General features: G+C 48.1%; 1 protein-coding gene across 1 annotated transcript in view; it reads right to left on the reverse strand.

Annotated features, from left to right (window-relative positions):
• The window catches only part of ABCA1 (ATP binding cassette subfamily A member 1), a 109121-nt gene that overhangs the window by 77820 nt on the left and 15139 nt on the right, over positions 1–16162 (reverse strand). Inside the window, exons 4-5 of the mRNA XM_065406810.1 lie at positions 15449–15590; positions 13867–13985 (exon numbers count right to left, since the gene is read on the reverse strand). Coding sequence (XP_065262882.1) covers positions 13867–13985; positions 15449–15590 — 261 coding nt within the window. The remainder of the gene's footprint in view (positions 1–13866; positions 13986–15448; positions 15591–16162) is intronic.

Here is a 16162-nt window from a genome sequence, read left to right on the forward strand (position 1 = left end):
CCTACGGATTTGGTTCCAGGTGAGATGCAAACGTGGAAGGGACCTATGTTCTAGCCAGGTGGCTGCGATCTCTCAAAAACAACCATTTGCACAAGTTTTCTGTTCCAGATGGTGGAAGTCTCCCCAAAACAGCTGATCTGTCCATCATTCAAAATGTCATAAGCTTCCCACGGTCACTTTCTCACCATTTTTGGCAGAAATGTCACAAGACAGTGGTGCTATCAAACCCACACTGGAATCAAAGCCATGGGTCAAACCGAAACCATGAACCCTAGCCCAGGTCCAAGCTCTAGTTACTCAGCTGAAGCCAAATGCAACATTCAGCAAATTAGCCAGTGTTTACATTTCAACATTTGGGGGGTTACAAGTTACTAGAAACAAACCCAGAAATTCTGTCAACACAGCCTGAAGAGAGAAAATAACTGCACACTGAAGATAACCATGTGCATATATTTCTGATTACACAATACCAGTGTGTAATAAACTATGCTGTCAAGTTTATATAGATAATGGGAAACCACGGAAGTTCTATTGTTTACTCAGTACAATTTTTACTTCTCAGTTCCAGATAGAATCTGTATTTACAGATAAGGCTACAGCAGGTACTTTAGTTGACTAAAAGCAAAGCCGCACAGAGCTTTCAGAAACAACCCCAGCAGTGTCTTATGCAGGCAGATACTAGTTACACTGACTAACATCAGAACTGGGAAGTGCTTGTTTTCTCTATTATTATGGCTGTATCCAGGCAGTAAAGACAAGCTAATGGAAAGATAAAAACAGTGTCCTTAAGATACAGTATTTTGTTGCCTACTGGAATAATACTGTTATGTATTGTAAGTGCTATCATTAAAAAAAACAAAAACTATCAGTTTTCCTGGGCCTGGAGCCAATCAGTAAGTTGGCAATGCAGAACATACTGAAGAAGGTAACAGAATTGCCAGCCAATACCGGCGAATAGTATTACACTTAAGACTCTCCGTTCTGCTAACACACACACGCAGTCCGGTGCTAGCCCATGAGGGGCCTTAAGTAGGAATATTTTGCCTCCCCCCGCTCCCACAACACATACTAATCAATAGGGGGCCCCCTTGAGCTGCTCGGGAAGTTCAGATCTGAACTACACATCTGAGTCCAGTTCTGCTAGAATCGCATGAGTACAGTGCACATTGTACTGTACCACCCTGTGCCGTGTTGCCAAGCTCCACCTCTGATTGTGGATCATGTAATTATGCTGTTAAAGAAAACAGATGCTTTGAAAGTTCAGGGGCATCCTGACCCACAGAGCGCTCCATGGGGAAAAGAGATTTAACGCTTCACCAGACCTTTGTATCCAAACTGCTGCAGAGATAATTTCCTACACAAATCCTACCATTGACTTGGAAAAATAAAAGGGGAAAGCAGAAGTTAATTACATTTAAAGGGATAAATTCTCAGCATGGAACATGGGGAATTCAGTATATACAATAAAGGCTAGCTAAAGGAGCTATATATTTAATCCCCAACACACACAGTTCTACCAATATCATACTAAGGGTCTATCTACACTGGAAAAAAGGGATGTTTTTAACTTGGGTTAGTTAACTCAGGTTAAAATAGCAATGAAGACACAGCAACTTGGCTTTTAACTTAGATAGCAGTTTGCATTCAACCTCAGACTCCCCTATAAACTTTAACTCAAGCTGCTAACTCAAGTTAAAAGCTGAACGGACATGTCTTCACTGCTATTTTAACCTGAGTTAAGAACCCACCTTTTTATTTGCAATGTAGACATACCTAAGAAACCTTTCACTTGCAGGCTTCATACTTGCATTTTCTGGCAGGGTGTCTTGTTTTGGTATAAAACAGAAAAACAACAGGATTCATTTAGATTCTGGGTCCACTGCCTGTGGGAGGGGGTCCCAGAGACATGCCACCACAAAGGCGAACATGCAAGCACTGCCTGGGATTTTTAAAGCAGTCCCAGGGATTCAGACTCAACTTCCAGTCATTTTAACAGAAAAATTGAGCGAGACTTTCAAAAGCGCTCAGCATTCGCCTAACTCTGCTCCCCATGCTTTCAACAGGAGCAGAGTTTTAGCCCACATGGACTGCTTTTGAAACTTCCACCCTGTATGTCTCAATACCCTTGACTGCTCTGAAAACCTCAACCACTGGGACTGAGACAGGCAGTGTATTTCTAAAAACTGCTTGAATTGGTCACCAAGGTGTTCGTTTTGGTAGGTAAAGCAAAGCACACAATGGGATTAACTGTATGGAAACCTCCCACTGAGGCTTGGTCTACACTTGCCCCCCAAGTCGAAGTAAGGTACGCAAATTCAGCTACGTGAATAACGTAGCTGAATTCGACATACCTTACTTCGAACTTACCGCGGTTCAGACGCGGTCCACACGCGGCAGGCAGGCTCCCCGTCGACTCCGCGGTACTCCTCTCGCCGAGCTGGAGTACCGCAGTCGACGGCGAGCACTTCCTGGTTCGATTTATCGCGTCCAGACCAGACGCGATAAATCGAACTCGGAACTTCGATCCCCAGCCGCCGAACTAGCGCGGCAGTGTAGACCAGCCCTGAGTGATATGGAAAGTGCACACAGCAGAGTTAACTACTTTCAGTTGCCTTATCCCAGAGCACAGATCTATCCTTTCATGCCTGAGAGCAGTGTGTTGGGCAGCAAAAATGTTCTCTAGAACCAAGAGAAGCCAAACTGCATGATGGGACTGCTAGACTCCATTTTGGGTCCTCAGGTGAGTGCTGCTATTTACACCTTTACATAGCCCCATGTGGTGTTGGGCAGGCAGCTCCCCACTGAAGAGTGGGAAAATGCTACATATATTTGTTGCTTGCTTTGTTCTCATTCTGATTTGTTTGGTTTTTGGTGGTGGTCCCTTCCAGGGCAAAGTGAGAAAGGAAAGTGTTTTAAGGAAGAGAGGAGGAAAAGATACACATTAAAAAAAAGAGAGAGAGAGAGAGAGAGAGAAAAGGTGGAGGGGGCTGATTAGCTGAAACCAAAAGAGAGTGGAGCCAAGGATTTATAATGCTGGTTTCTGGCCTCATCAGGTCAGGATGAAGGGTTGGTTAGACTTGAGCACGAACAGTGGGGTTTGAAGGCAGCTGTGTCAGTCCTTAAATGTGGGTTTGATGACGTGACGGGGGGGTGACTATTTCATACAGCTATCACTACAGACACTTTGTTAATGTATTTCTTTGAATGAGCTCTTCGGTTAAAACCCGTTTCTTTCAGTAGTCTCTTGGTGTCTCCCTGCCCTTTCTCTTGCCCATATTTCTGTGAGTCTAAAACCCTGTCTCCTACCCAGTGTTTCTCAAACGCGCCACCACGGGCTTTTCGTGCAGCCACTACACCCTCCTGAGGGGTAATGGAAGGGGGCAAAGTATCAGCCTCCGCCCCTCCTGTTGCTCCTGGATGTGCCACCCTGCATTGCCTCTGGAGACAGGCGGGGCACACTGCTGCAGAAGCAAGGGGAGTTCTCAAGGAGGGGAGGGGCTTGGGGTGGTTGGGCAGCAGGCTCCACTGGTGCGACGTCAGGAGCCTGGCCACAGGAATTCAGGTGCCAATCCCCAGCTCCAGCCATGTGGTCCTGGCATTGGGTTCTGGCCCCTGGCACCAGCCCCTGGTCCCCGGCTCTGGTCCCATGCTCCAGCTGTGTGGCGGCGGCGGCAGCCAGCTCTGAGTGCTGACCCCGGCCCCATCCACACAGCAGCAGGCACTGACCCCCGGCTCCAGCCGCGCGGCCCCCAGCTCTGACCGCACAGCAGCAGGCACTGACCCCCGGCTCCAGCCGCGCGGCCCCTCGCTCTGACCGCACAGCAGCAGGCTCTGACCCCCGGCTCCAGCCGCGCGGCCCCTCGCTCTGACCGCACAGCAGCAGGCACTGACCCCCGGCTCCAGCCGCGCGGCCCCTCGCTCTGACCGCACAGCAGCAGGCTCTGACCCCCGGCTCCAGCCGCGCGGCCCCTCGCTCTGACCGCACAGCAGCAGGCACTGACCCCCGGCTCCAGCCGCGCGGCCCCTCGCTCTGACCGCACAGCAGCAGGCACTGACCCCCGGCTCCAGCCGCGCGGCCCCTCGCTCTGACCGCACAGCAGCAGGCTCTGACCCCCCGGCTCCAGCCGCGCGGCCCCCAGCTCTGACCGCACAGCAGCAGGCTCTGACCCCCGGCTCCAGCCGCGCGGCCCCTCGCTCTGACCGCACAGCAGCAGCCACTGACCCCCGGCTCCAGCCGCGCGGCCCCTCGCTCTGACCGCACAGCAGCGGGCTCTGACCCCCGGCTCCAGCCGCGCGGCCCCTCGCTCTGACCGCACAGCAGCAGCCACTGACCCCCGGCTCCAGCCGCGCGGCCCCTCGCTCTGACCGCACAGCAGCAGGCTCTGACCCCCGGCTCCAGCCGCGCGGCCCCTCGCTCTGACCGCACAGCAGCAGGCACTGACCCCCGGCTCCAGCCGCGCGGCCCCTCGCTCTGACCGCACAGCAGCAGGCACTGACCCCTGGCTCCAGCCGCGCGGCCCCTCGCTCTGACCGCACAGCAGCAGGCTCTGACCCCTGGCTCCAGCCATGCAAGCTCACCCCCCCCCATCACCCCAGGCCCCCGCTGCCTCCCCCTGACCCCACATCCATCCCCCCATTGCCCCAGGCCCCATCTGCCACTACCTTATAATCCCCCCATCCGGGCTTAATTTGTCTTGGGGCTTGCTGAGAAAAGTAATATTGACAAACATGCAACTATCACTTTTCCCAGCAGACTTACTAGCTAGCTGGGAGGCTGTGATAAGTGATACTTCCATGTTAGCTAATATCACTTATCACAGCCCTCCAGCTAGCTACTAAGGGTGCTGGGAACAGTGATATTAATGCACATACAAATATCTCTTTTCACAGCCTTCTTTTTATTACTGAGTCTGCAAAAAAAAACCCACATAAATAAATTACAATGATTTGGACGTGTATCTGTGCATATTTACAGGCATATTTGTTTTTCCTAAAGTTAATTAAGTATTTTAGTAAAAAGCTTCAGTGCAATCACCAGCAAGAGTTGGTGGCCACACTCTGGGGCCACCAAAGTTTCTTGTGAGGCTATGCTATTGCCATAATGTGATGTCGATTCAGTGTCCACTGAAGTCAATGCAAAAACTCCTCTGGCTTGCAGTAGATGCCGGACCAGATCCATGCTCTCAGCTGCACCAAAATTGCATAGGCAACATAGTTAAGCATGCCTGATGTTGAAACCTGTATAAAGGGGCTCTGATAAAATGGGTTGGTAGAGAGTGCTAAATTGGGATTTGCAAAGCAAAAAGGTGCAGCCCTTTTAAGGTAAGTCAATTGAAGCATCGAGTATCAGGGGGTAGCCGTGTTAGTCTGTATCCACAAAAACAACGAGGAGTCCGGTGGCACCTTAAAGACTAGCAGATTTATTTGGGCATAAGCTTTCATGGGTAAAAAACCCACTTCTTCAGATGCATGGAGTGAAAGTTACAGATGATATAATTGAAGTGTGTGTTTCTGATGTTGTTTTAATGCAAATTTCATAATGTTACTTACTATTTTGTTTATAGATTTTTCAGTTATTTAATACTCTATGGATGGGCTCAGACATTCCTAAATGCAACTACCCAGGCTCATGGAGGTCTGGGTAATTAGCATCATTGCTCTATTCAAACTCTATGTAGACAACCCTTGTTACACTTGTAAACAAAAAGTATGAATCAGTATATCCAATGTATCAATTAATTATAAATTCTACTGCAATTGGACCAGGGATAGCTCAGTGGTTTGAGCATTGGCCTGCTAAACCCAGGGTTGTGAGCTCAATCCTTGAGGGGGCCACTTAGGGATCTGGGGCAAAATCAGTACTTGGTCCTGCTAGTGAAGGCAGGGGGTTGGACTTGATGACCTTTCAAGGTCCTTTCCAGTTCTAAGAGATAGGATATCTCCATCATTTCATTTCAGGCATTATTGCAATACAAATAATTCACTATTTATATAATTATTTTCATTGCTAGATGGTCATCAGTTTTGTAAGCCTAATCATTAGAATGCCTAAAGCTTTGTGTGGGTGGGTGGGGGGTAATTCTTCTTTAAATCCAAAGAAATATTAAACATTGGAAAAATGTGGGCAAGCATCTAGCCCACTAAAGGATATAACATCTCTCTGCTTTCATGCTCTCAGAAGGTGTGCAGTTCTGTTCTGTTTTCAAGTCTCATTGAATCCACCTGGTTTATCATTTAATTGCCTACTTATATACCTCTTCAATCAGTGCATTATTTAGAATTTGAAGTCATTCCATCTGTGGTGCCAAAGCAGAACCGAGATGTGAACTACTCAGAAAACATAACAAGTCCCTCCATCCCCATATCAAGTACTGGGATTGTGGCACATGGATATGGGACACTTGTTTTCTACCCTGAGAAAATAAACAACAAATAATAAGCTGTCTCTACTACAAACCAACCAACCACTTGCCTCATCTCCATTTTTAATTCAAATTTACTGGGCCCATTTTTATCAAGTAGTTGTAAAACTGGCCTGATGAGGTGAAGTTCTGAGCATCCTCATTGCCGGCTAGCATATGGGGATTGTGGGCACGCAGCACCTTGCAGGACTGAGCCTCGGATGCTGAGGTGGGGAGGTTCTACGTTCAGGTTGCCAGCTTGCTTCCTGAGCCAGTGGAGGTTAGGCCCACCCTTGTTCTAAATCGGACCAGTTTTTGTGGGCTCTGGAAGGAGTCAGATCCAACCCTTCCCTTAGCCAGTGGGTCACCAAAAATGTGACCTCTGAAGCAAGTGGATAGAAGATGGAGAAAAGTGAGATGCTAGAGGAACCTCCACTTCCAAAAACAATCAAAAGCTGCTCTTTTGGGCAGTACTGAGAATACAGGAAGGCACTAACGTAGACCTCAGGAGACGTGGCTTCATTTTCTGCCTCTGCTACAGTCATACTGTGTGACCTAGGGCAAATCACTTCCTCTCTCTATGCTTTAGTTCTCCCCCTGCAAAATGAAGAAGATAGTATTGCCCTTGTCTATTTACATTTTAAGCACTTTGGGGTAGGGACTGTCACATGCAGCACCTCACACAATGGGGCACTGATCTCAGTAGAGGCCTCTATTATTACTAAGTAATGTTAATTGAGCAAGTGATTCCATATGGAAAGGGGAGGGCAAGACTTTAAGGGCAGTCCATGCTGAAACCTTGTCTGGCAAGTTGCAGCCCACAATGAAAGCCTGAGGTATACGTACATCTTGAGGGGGATATTTCTGTGGGTCTGTCTGGTTCATTGCCCTGTTGTTTTTGTAAGAAGTGAACAGAATGCATAGTGAAAAAGCAGACGGTCAGTCTGGTGTCCCTAGACCGTGGAAGCCATGAGTTGACTATCAACTGCTGACTGATTTGCAGCTGTTGGTGATTGATGGCCCACTCGCTACCAGGGACTTTAAGCAGCATTTGAAAGCCTTCTGTAGCATTCAACTTTGTAATGAGACAATGTATCTGTGCAAAGAGCTTTGGCTGGGCTGTAAAATGAAGCCGTGCGCTCTCCAGCGGATCACACTCGTTTCTCCCTTCCCCTGCAGCAGGGGGAGGGGGGAGGAGAGCTGCTTCCATAACTTCTGGAGAATGGGCCCAACCCTGTGAAGTGCTGAGTACCCTCCCCTCTCCCTGAGGACAAAAGGCATTCAGGCTGCAGCGTGCCTTGCAGTAGGTGCTCAGTACCTTCTAGGTTAAGTGCGAAAGCATGAGGCCGCATGCTCCAGAGGTAGCCCTGGTTCGGCTCATGCACAGGGCTGGCTTTAAGATGCAAGCAGGCCCACTTCAGTGACATTCTCACACCCCTAAAGCTAAGCACGTGCTTAAAATGAACAGAACCGCAATGCTTAATTACTGTCGTTGGGAGCAACGGGACAACTCCCAGCAGTAAGCACTACCCCAGGAGCTGGGGTGGCAGGAATGGACCCGCGGACTAGGAGGAGAGAGACAGACTGATGGCAGCCAGTGGAAGGGCTCGGTTGCTCTAAATAAATCTGGATTAAAAAAATCTGAGGGGAAGATGTGGACAGGGGAAAAGGAACAGAACGATCACAACCACTGGTAACTGGCCTTCCCCATCCCTCACTCTAGGGGCATCCTCCCCCCCCCCCCCCCCAGGGCGAGCCCTGGACACGAAGGCTCTTTCAGATCAATGATGATATAACTGACCCACTTTGCTCACTTCTTGTGAGGTCCAAAGTCAAAGGACTCTGGCAAATGCTGACTCAATAGCTGATACAAGCTCCCGGATTTAGACAAAGACAGCATTAGCAATGCCAGAAAACACCCCAGGGTGCACTTCATAGAGCAAACAGAAAAAAGAGGCAGGGCTTCCTTTTTTTAAAAAAACTGAAGGTTATTAAATGGATTTAGGGCCTACGCCAAAACCCAGCGGAGGCAAAGGCAAGCCCCTCTCCCGCCCCCATGATTTCAATTGGCATTGCCTCGGACCATTTTTGGAGCGGGGAGGGGAATACAGAACTTTTAAATAATTAACTTTGTGTGGCCTCAGTGGGCAACAGGCCCAGCTACTACTGATGCCTGAGAGCAGCCCCAGCCTTAAAGACAAAAGATAGGGCAGATTAAATAAGGTGCCATCCCCCCACCCCAGCCCACACCCACACAGTGAATTTAGAAGCTGGTGCTTCATTTGTTTATCAGGCAAGCTTTTGGTTCTCGCATTCAGAGTATGACTCCCGGGCACGGAGCCCTTTACTCCCAACTCAGTGTGTCTTTTCAGCAAGATAAAGCTGAACAGCTGCTGATAAAGATGCAACAGCTACTAGAAGTGCACTGCCGAGCACCTGCTCTACGTGAAGGCGGCTGTGAGGCAGTGGCTGTGCCAATGGAGTCCTGCATATTGCTAGGAGCTGAGAGGGGTCAGCCAGGGTCAGATGCAACCTCTGGACTCTGCCCTGCCTTTGGCTGGTGCAGACGCAGCTTGTGCTGAACGAAAGGGGCACAGCTGCACAAGAGGAGGAAAGGTGCCTGGATTATCGGTGGATATCTGACACCCAATGAAACACAGATGGCCCATGGGCTCTGGAAAGTGAGGACATGCTCTAGTCATGAGTGTGCAATAGCCAGGGAGCCCCGCTTGGCAAGCTGAATAGAACCAAAATGCCGTATGACCCCTTTCTATATCTGCCTACTCCCTCCCTTTAACCCTCTTGTCTATTTCCTAAGAACACCCCAAATCCTGCCAAGAACCAACAAAATGCCTTTACAAGGTCGAGGACTTGATGCTCATACGTGAGATGCAACCAGCAGAGTGCCAGAATTCCTGCCGTTTAGTCTGTTAGGATTGGCCTGAGCTCCATGGGCAGCTCTCATTTGTCCTTCTCTCTGACAAGTTTCATGCCATAATGTAAAAATCTTTAATGAGCCTCTATGTTTTGCAGACAAGTGATAACCAATATCTCTTTGTGCTCCCCAGAGTCTTAGGTTTGGCTCCGTGCCAGCAGCTGAGCCAGGAAAAGAGAAGCATGAGGCTGAATGGGCCACAGAAAACAGCTGCAAGTGCTTTGAGCATTTGGTTCCATGCGCTGCAAGAGGGCAGAAGACAACAGGGCCAGGTTTTGGCCTCAGCTACACCACTGTAAATCCTCCATAACTCCACTGACCTAAGTGGAGTTATGGTGTATTTACTTAAGTGTAACACGAGACAAACATCAAAATGATCCTGGAGAAACCACCACACAACACTCATGAGGACTGTTTTTCCTCTTCAGCCAGTAGTTAAAAATACCCCGTCACCCTGCCATGCCATTTCACAGCAGTGGCTCTCTCTTCTTTACACTAAGACAAGTAGATCTTGCTGACTTAAGGGGGGGGGGGTGTGTGTGTGTGGGTGTGTGTGTGTGTGTGTGTGTGTGTGTGTGTGTGTGTGTGTGTGTGTGTGTCCTTTAGAAAACATCAACACAGAGAGGGAACATACCTATGGAGCCTGCTCCTCCTCTCTATTAGACTAAGCATACATTGAAGTCAATGGAGTTACAGTGGTATAAATCCAGTGCGTGACAAAGCAGAGGAAAGCTGGTCCAGTTGTAAAACCCAGGTTCGGTTCCTTGGTCTGCCACAGATTTCCTGTATAATCTTGGGCATGTCACTCACTCTTTCTGCCTCAGTTCCCCAGCTGTAAAAGGGGGATATTACAGCACTTCCTTATCTCACAGGCATGTTGTGTGGCTATTTAAGATTGTGTGGTGCTCACACACAACAGTACAGAGGGCCATGTTAGTACAAGAGATAGAGGCAGGTCCATAGTGATTACGTTTTAATTCAAGGGGCTGGAAGAAGAAAATAACCTTAAATAGTTCCCCATTTGGGGGGTGAGAGGGGAGAGTAGGGGATTTTTCCTGGATAAGCTGCGACCTCACCCCTTTCCTATAACTGACATAAAAACCTTTATGATGCAATATTGCCCCATACTAGATATTTGTCCAACACCTCGCACAATGGGGCCCAGAGCTGGCTCAGGCCTTTAATTACTATGGTAAGTGTTAATCATTCATAATAAACGAGGACTAGTCAAAACGCTAAGTATTTTCATTTTTCTCCTAAAAGGTTGCATTTTTTCCAAATTTTTCATGGACATGTTCAATTTATACAAATATTCGTTTTGATTCAAATTTGTTTTAACTTCAGTTTTTAGGGTTTTCCCCCTTTCCCTTTTTTTAAACTAGGGAGAGAAACCGTGAACTGATCAGAAAGTGAAAAAATTCACTTTGATTTTAAAACAAATGTTTTATTTAGATGAAAAACCTCAAGGGTGAAAGTGTTCTGCATGTTTTCCATGCAAAAAGACCAGTTTTTCTACTAATAAAAGCTTTGAAATTTTTTGATCAATAATAATAAATAAAACCCCAACAAATTTCTAACAAGAAGCTTTGATCAAAACAGAATCAGTGAACCCCATTAAAGAGGCCAATGGTGGGTAGCGGGGATTGGTAGGGCACCCCCTATATCTCTCATCCTCCTCTTGGTCCTGCAAGAAATGGTCATCCGTGTCAGAAAACTGAAAGATCTTTTATTGTATGTGGCTGAAGAAAGGGTCAGGCCCAGGAGGGGCTGACAGGGAACTTCCAGACTTGTTTTAATGAAGAGTTTGTAAGTGAGTGTAACATGGGAGGGACAATCAGGCTTTGTTCTCTCTGCCACACCAACAATAGAGGGTCTGTCATGTTCAAAACATTCAGAATCATGGCTAATCTGTTGGGTGTTTTACTTACACAGTTGAATTGGTTGATTTTTTTCCCCCACTTAGTTTATTATAGAAAGAAGCGCTTTACTGTTCTTGCTCTGAGCTGTGTTTTTGCAATAAATTCACCAAGCATTATAATCACACAATAGGAGCATCCTTGCTTTGACTTGTACTGACAGAGCTCCTCTATGTGAGCCACTCATGAGTATAACCCCTCCCTCTGGCCTTCCCAGCAGCCTCTAGTTCAGCGTTGTGGCTCTGATTAGATTTCTTTAAACGTCCAAACTGGATTCACATTGCAAGTTTCCCTACACAAAATATATCAAAGCACGCCCTCTGGGTATGGTTTTGGCAAGTACTGTTCTTCCCAGTTAGGACACTGCTTGCTTCTGCACCATCTGAAGGCAACAGGAGTTCAGTCATTGATTTTCAAGGGGGACAAGACATACCAGTAAAATGTAGACAAGATTTTTCCAAAGTTTTATGTGCCTCAAATTTTCAGTGACCAACTTGAGACACCTTAAAAGGGGGCTGATGTTCACAAAGTGCTAAGCACTCACCCTCTGGAAAATCCAGCTCCTTTCAGGGGTCTCAAGTCAGGCACCCAAAAATGGAAGCATCCAAAAATCACTTTAGAAAGTCTCGGGCTTAGTTCCTCTCCAAGCACACGCACGTAGGACGAGGGCATAGACTCACTCTGCAGGAGGCATTGGGTAGTTGTCAAAAGCAGCTGTCTTGAACACACCTGGGGCATGAAGATTTGGGACCCCCTAGTTAGTGTGGCGGGGGTGGGAAGAAGCAAGGAGTGTGTGTTTCTCCTTCTGAGCAAGCAAATCAAGCTGCTTCCTTGTGCTCTAGAGACCTGGCGCCCAAAATCCACAAGACAATGACCCTATTGGTCAGCCCCCAAAGGAGAAACAAGGGGGAGCAGCCATTTAGGGCCCCTAGAAACCTGAGGCAGGGGCACCAAGCCTGACAGGGAGGGGTTTCAACAACTGGTGCCCCAAAGACAAAGGTAAAGCAAAAGGGTGCAGACATGGCCTATGACAGAAGGGAAGGAAACAAGCTGGAAATGTTGTAGGCCTAGGCTGGTGTTTGTTGGTCTGCTTAGAGCCCAGAAGCTGCAGAGCCCTGATCTGGGGTGTTTTGAATCTCTAAATGAACCTTGTGCACAGTTCTACTCTAGTCACCCGCCCCCGGATATATTAGTGGATATATCGAGTCCTAATGCATACCCCCACCTGTGTGAGTGCTCAAGGATGTGAAATGAAGTAGAGACAAGCCCTGCTCCAAAGAGTATAGAGTCTAACTCTGACATAAGCTACTTGCAGTGCCTCAAGGTACGTCTTTGCAGGACTGGGGCCTAAACAAGAACCGTGAACGGACACCAAATAGTGCATGTAGGAGAAATGTCACAGTAATAAAATCATGCAGTTCCTCATTAAGACCCAGATTCTGCAAAGCACTTAAGCATGTGCTTAACTTAACGCATCTACTTAAATCCCACTGACTTCAGAAGGGCTCCACACGTGTGCAGGAGCCTGGCTGTGCAGAGGCAGCTGAAGGATCAAGGCCTAGAGGCATGTCCACAACTTGATGCTTCCATTTGTTTTTAGAAGGTTACTTCTTTTTAAACCAACCCCTGCCCCCCATCACCATTTCTAATAGGAGAGGCAGAACATAGGCAGTATATGAAAAATAATCTCTAGAATAAATATTTATTCCTTTAAAAGGGAGTACACAACTCTTAATGAAGGCTGCCCAATTAGATGGCATTTACAGTGACAAGAGGAAGGATGTTACTAACCAGGGATGCGTGAAACTCTGGTTCAGTTCCCTGCTCTGCCATAGCCTTCTGTGTGACCCTGGGCAAGTCCCTTGACCTCCCTGTGCCTTGGTTCCCCATCTGAGAAAGGGGAAAATAGCACTTCCCTCCCCCCTCAGTGTGTTGTGAGGATAAATATATGAAACACTATAAGGCATTCAGATACTACAGTAATGGAGGGCATACAAGTACCTAAGATTGATCAGTTTCCAAAACAAAATGCTAACTCCTTCTAGACTACATCATAATTAAGTGCCCTAAATAGACATTAGAAGGAAAGTGGGGTAATTAATTTTAGATAATATTCTGCTTTGATTTAGCATGCTATGGCTCAGCTTCAGCTGTTTCACACCCATGTTCTTTTGCATCTTTGATTTGTTGTTTGGTTTTTTCCCTGCCAGAGCCAGCCGTATTGGAAAAACGTGCTTTGCTATTTTGCCATTTGCCTTTGAAATCCCTAACAAACTTGTATTTTCCAAAAATGCATGCAACAGGCGACAACGTTGGCAATTTCTCAAATGAGGCTCACTTCAGCTCTCTGAGGACGGCAATTTTACATTAAAAAAAAACCAGCTGCTGCAGTTGGCTGCCGTAGGCCAGAAAGAAAGACTGAAAGAGCACAGAACACTGATCCTGGAGAAACATGTTTTTAGGGTGGGCTCTGATGAGCAAGGACAATGAACGTACACTATGCCCTTTCCACCCGTTGCAAAAATAAATAATACACATTTTAAAAAGTGCCAACTAACAGCAGCAGCAAACTTTACTGCCAAATGTACAAGGTTCTTTTTCCCCATTGAGTTACCTGAGCCAGAGTTCCCAAGCTTCTGCAGTTTTCCCAGGAGTTTCTGAGCATCCTTTAAGCTGCTGTCCTTCTGGCTGTACAAGAGTAACCTCTTGGCATCAGAGAACAAGCGGGAAATGCTGCAGGACAAGTATAAAAAAGCAAACAATGCAATCATTAGCCATGTGGTGCCGTCTGCACCAACTTCCACAGGCTCAGTTTTATGTCTGAATTCGTTTATATTCAAAGACAACCCTCTCCTGTACCGTGAAACCTTTGCTAAGTGACCTCCAGGGGCCAAAGTGAGGAAGCGTAAATAAAAATGGCCTTGAATGAAAGATTTTTAAAAAACAAAAAAAACAAAAAAACCTGCACTGGGACCCTTCAAGTTATTTGAAAGCAGTTATTTAAGATGAGGGGGATGTGAGGTACTTCTGGTAGGTTTGTCTGTTTTTTCTGCTACGATAAAACACTCAGCTGTTTGTAAACACTGCTTGTAGAGCACCTCGACAAATACATCCCCTTTTCTTTACAATTCTTTTCCAGGTAGACAAAGTCAACTGACCCTGAACTCCGATTGTTCTGCAATTATAGCCGTGGTCTTAGGGACAGATTGGGGCAGACCATCCCGTGGGCACAGTGAGATGGTAAGGGAAGGGCACAAGGATGCCAACCACAGCTGGAGTCCCTGCACTCAGCAGAGCACATCTGCCTTGGCATGTCATCCCACTGGGACCACTTGGACAAGGCTTCTCCATGGTGCCATATGCTGTGAATTTCCCCCACAGACTGGGGAACCCAGGGAATACGGTGTATCTCTGAGAAGCAATGCTTCCCAGTGCTCCCCTGGGAGCAATGCAGAGTCACACCAACCCCTAACATAAGGCTGTACTCGAAAGCTATTCACGTTACATACATAGCACATCGTACGTATGATCTGTGTATTTTCCTTGGTGACTAGCAGAAGGTGCACACTCCTCCGTCTCACTCACCCACTCATTGCTCAGGAGTCCTTAGTGGCCATTGTTCCAGACCACCACTATTGTTCCTGCCCTTACACGTACAAGATGCAACAGCTTTGGTGGGGTTTTTAGTGCCTTTGTTACAACTGGCCAGTGATTTATCTGTAGCAGGGAAATCAGGGAAAAGGCCACACCCTGTCCATAACCTGGCATCTCCCAAACTAAACAGCTGCTCAGTCAAGGAATAGGCCTGACTCGTCTCTCTATAGGCCAAATTCTACCTCTGTTTATATTCATTCCTTACTCAGGCAAAACTCCTTATTTCACTGGGAGCTCTGCCCAAGTAAATACTGAGTGAGGAAGGCAGGATTTGCTCCTATACATTATACTGGGTTTGCACAATCATTTGCTATCTATAACATGACTTGCTGTGTCCTGCAGCCATGGGTTCTTTGTATGGTTCCTTCAGAGTCCAGCTGCAGGAAAGCACCATTACAGAACACAGCACTTGGTGGTGACTGAAGTAATCTAGCCCTGAATTCCAATCTAACCCCCAGCTGCTATTCCCACAACTCTCAATTTATGCTTGACTGGCTGTCCCCTGAGAACGGTCACAAGGAAAAGCAAGATCTTGTACTTACATGGACCTGTTGAAGTTTCCGACGACACCTGGGGATTCCCCAGGCGTTGGGTAGCGGAAGCAAGGGTTGTTGGCATTACAGATAATCCCTTGGACCCAGGGCAAGGTTCCCGCTGAAGGCATGGCCTTGTTTGGAAAGTGACCTAGAACAGAGGGGCAAATGTTAGGAAAAGTTACACCTTTGTCGCTGTAGTGACTCGGTGTGGCTCCCCTCCTGCCCCGCAGAGGGAGTGCCCTTACAGACACCCAAGTGGGCAGAGCCTCCGCCACCTGTTCCCACCCCCCAGAAGTCAAGGGGCGGGACAAGAAGTATAAAAGCCGGCCGCCAGAGCTCAGTGAGGAACCAGCCACCGCAGGGAGCAGACGTGCGGCGGGGAGCTCGCGGCCGGGAGACCTCCGAGGCCCGTGGCCGCTGCCCTAACTGGCCGGAGCTGCCCCGAGCCCACTACGAGGAGGAGCCACCGGAGCCCGCCCGCTCCCGTCGTTGGGAGGAGCCAGTGGAATTCCCCCACACCAACCCCGAAGGCGAGACGCCACCAGGTCCCCTCCGCCCCTGCTGTTACCCGGAGGAGCCGCCTGAGTCCACACCGGACTTCCCTGAGGAGCTGCCGGACCTGCCACCCAGCCCCGGCTGGGAGGAACCCATGCTGATGGACTGGACTGGGCCCGGTGCCACGGATGAGGTAGGCCCTGAGGGGGAACCTGGAAGTAGCCC

Source organism: Emys orbicularis, chromosome 6, assembly GCF_028017835.1.
Source record: "Emys orbicularis isolate rEmyOrb1 chromosome 6, rEmyOrb1.hap1, whole genome shotgun sequence".
In the NCBI taxonomy this organism is placed as follows: Eukaryota; Metazoa; Chordata; order Testudines; family Emydidae; genus Emys; species Emys orbicularis.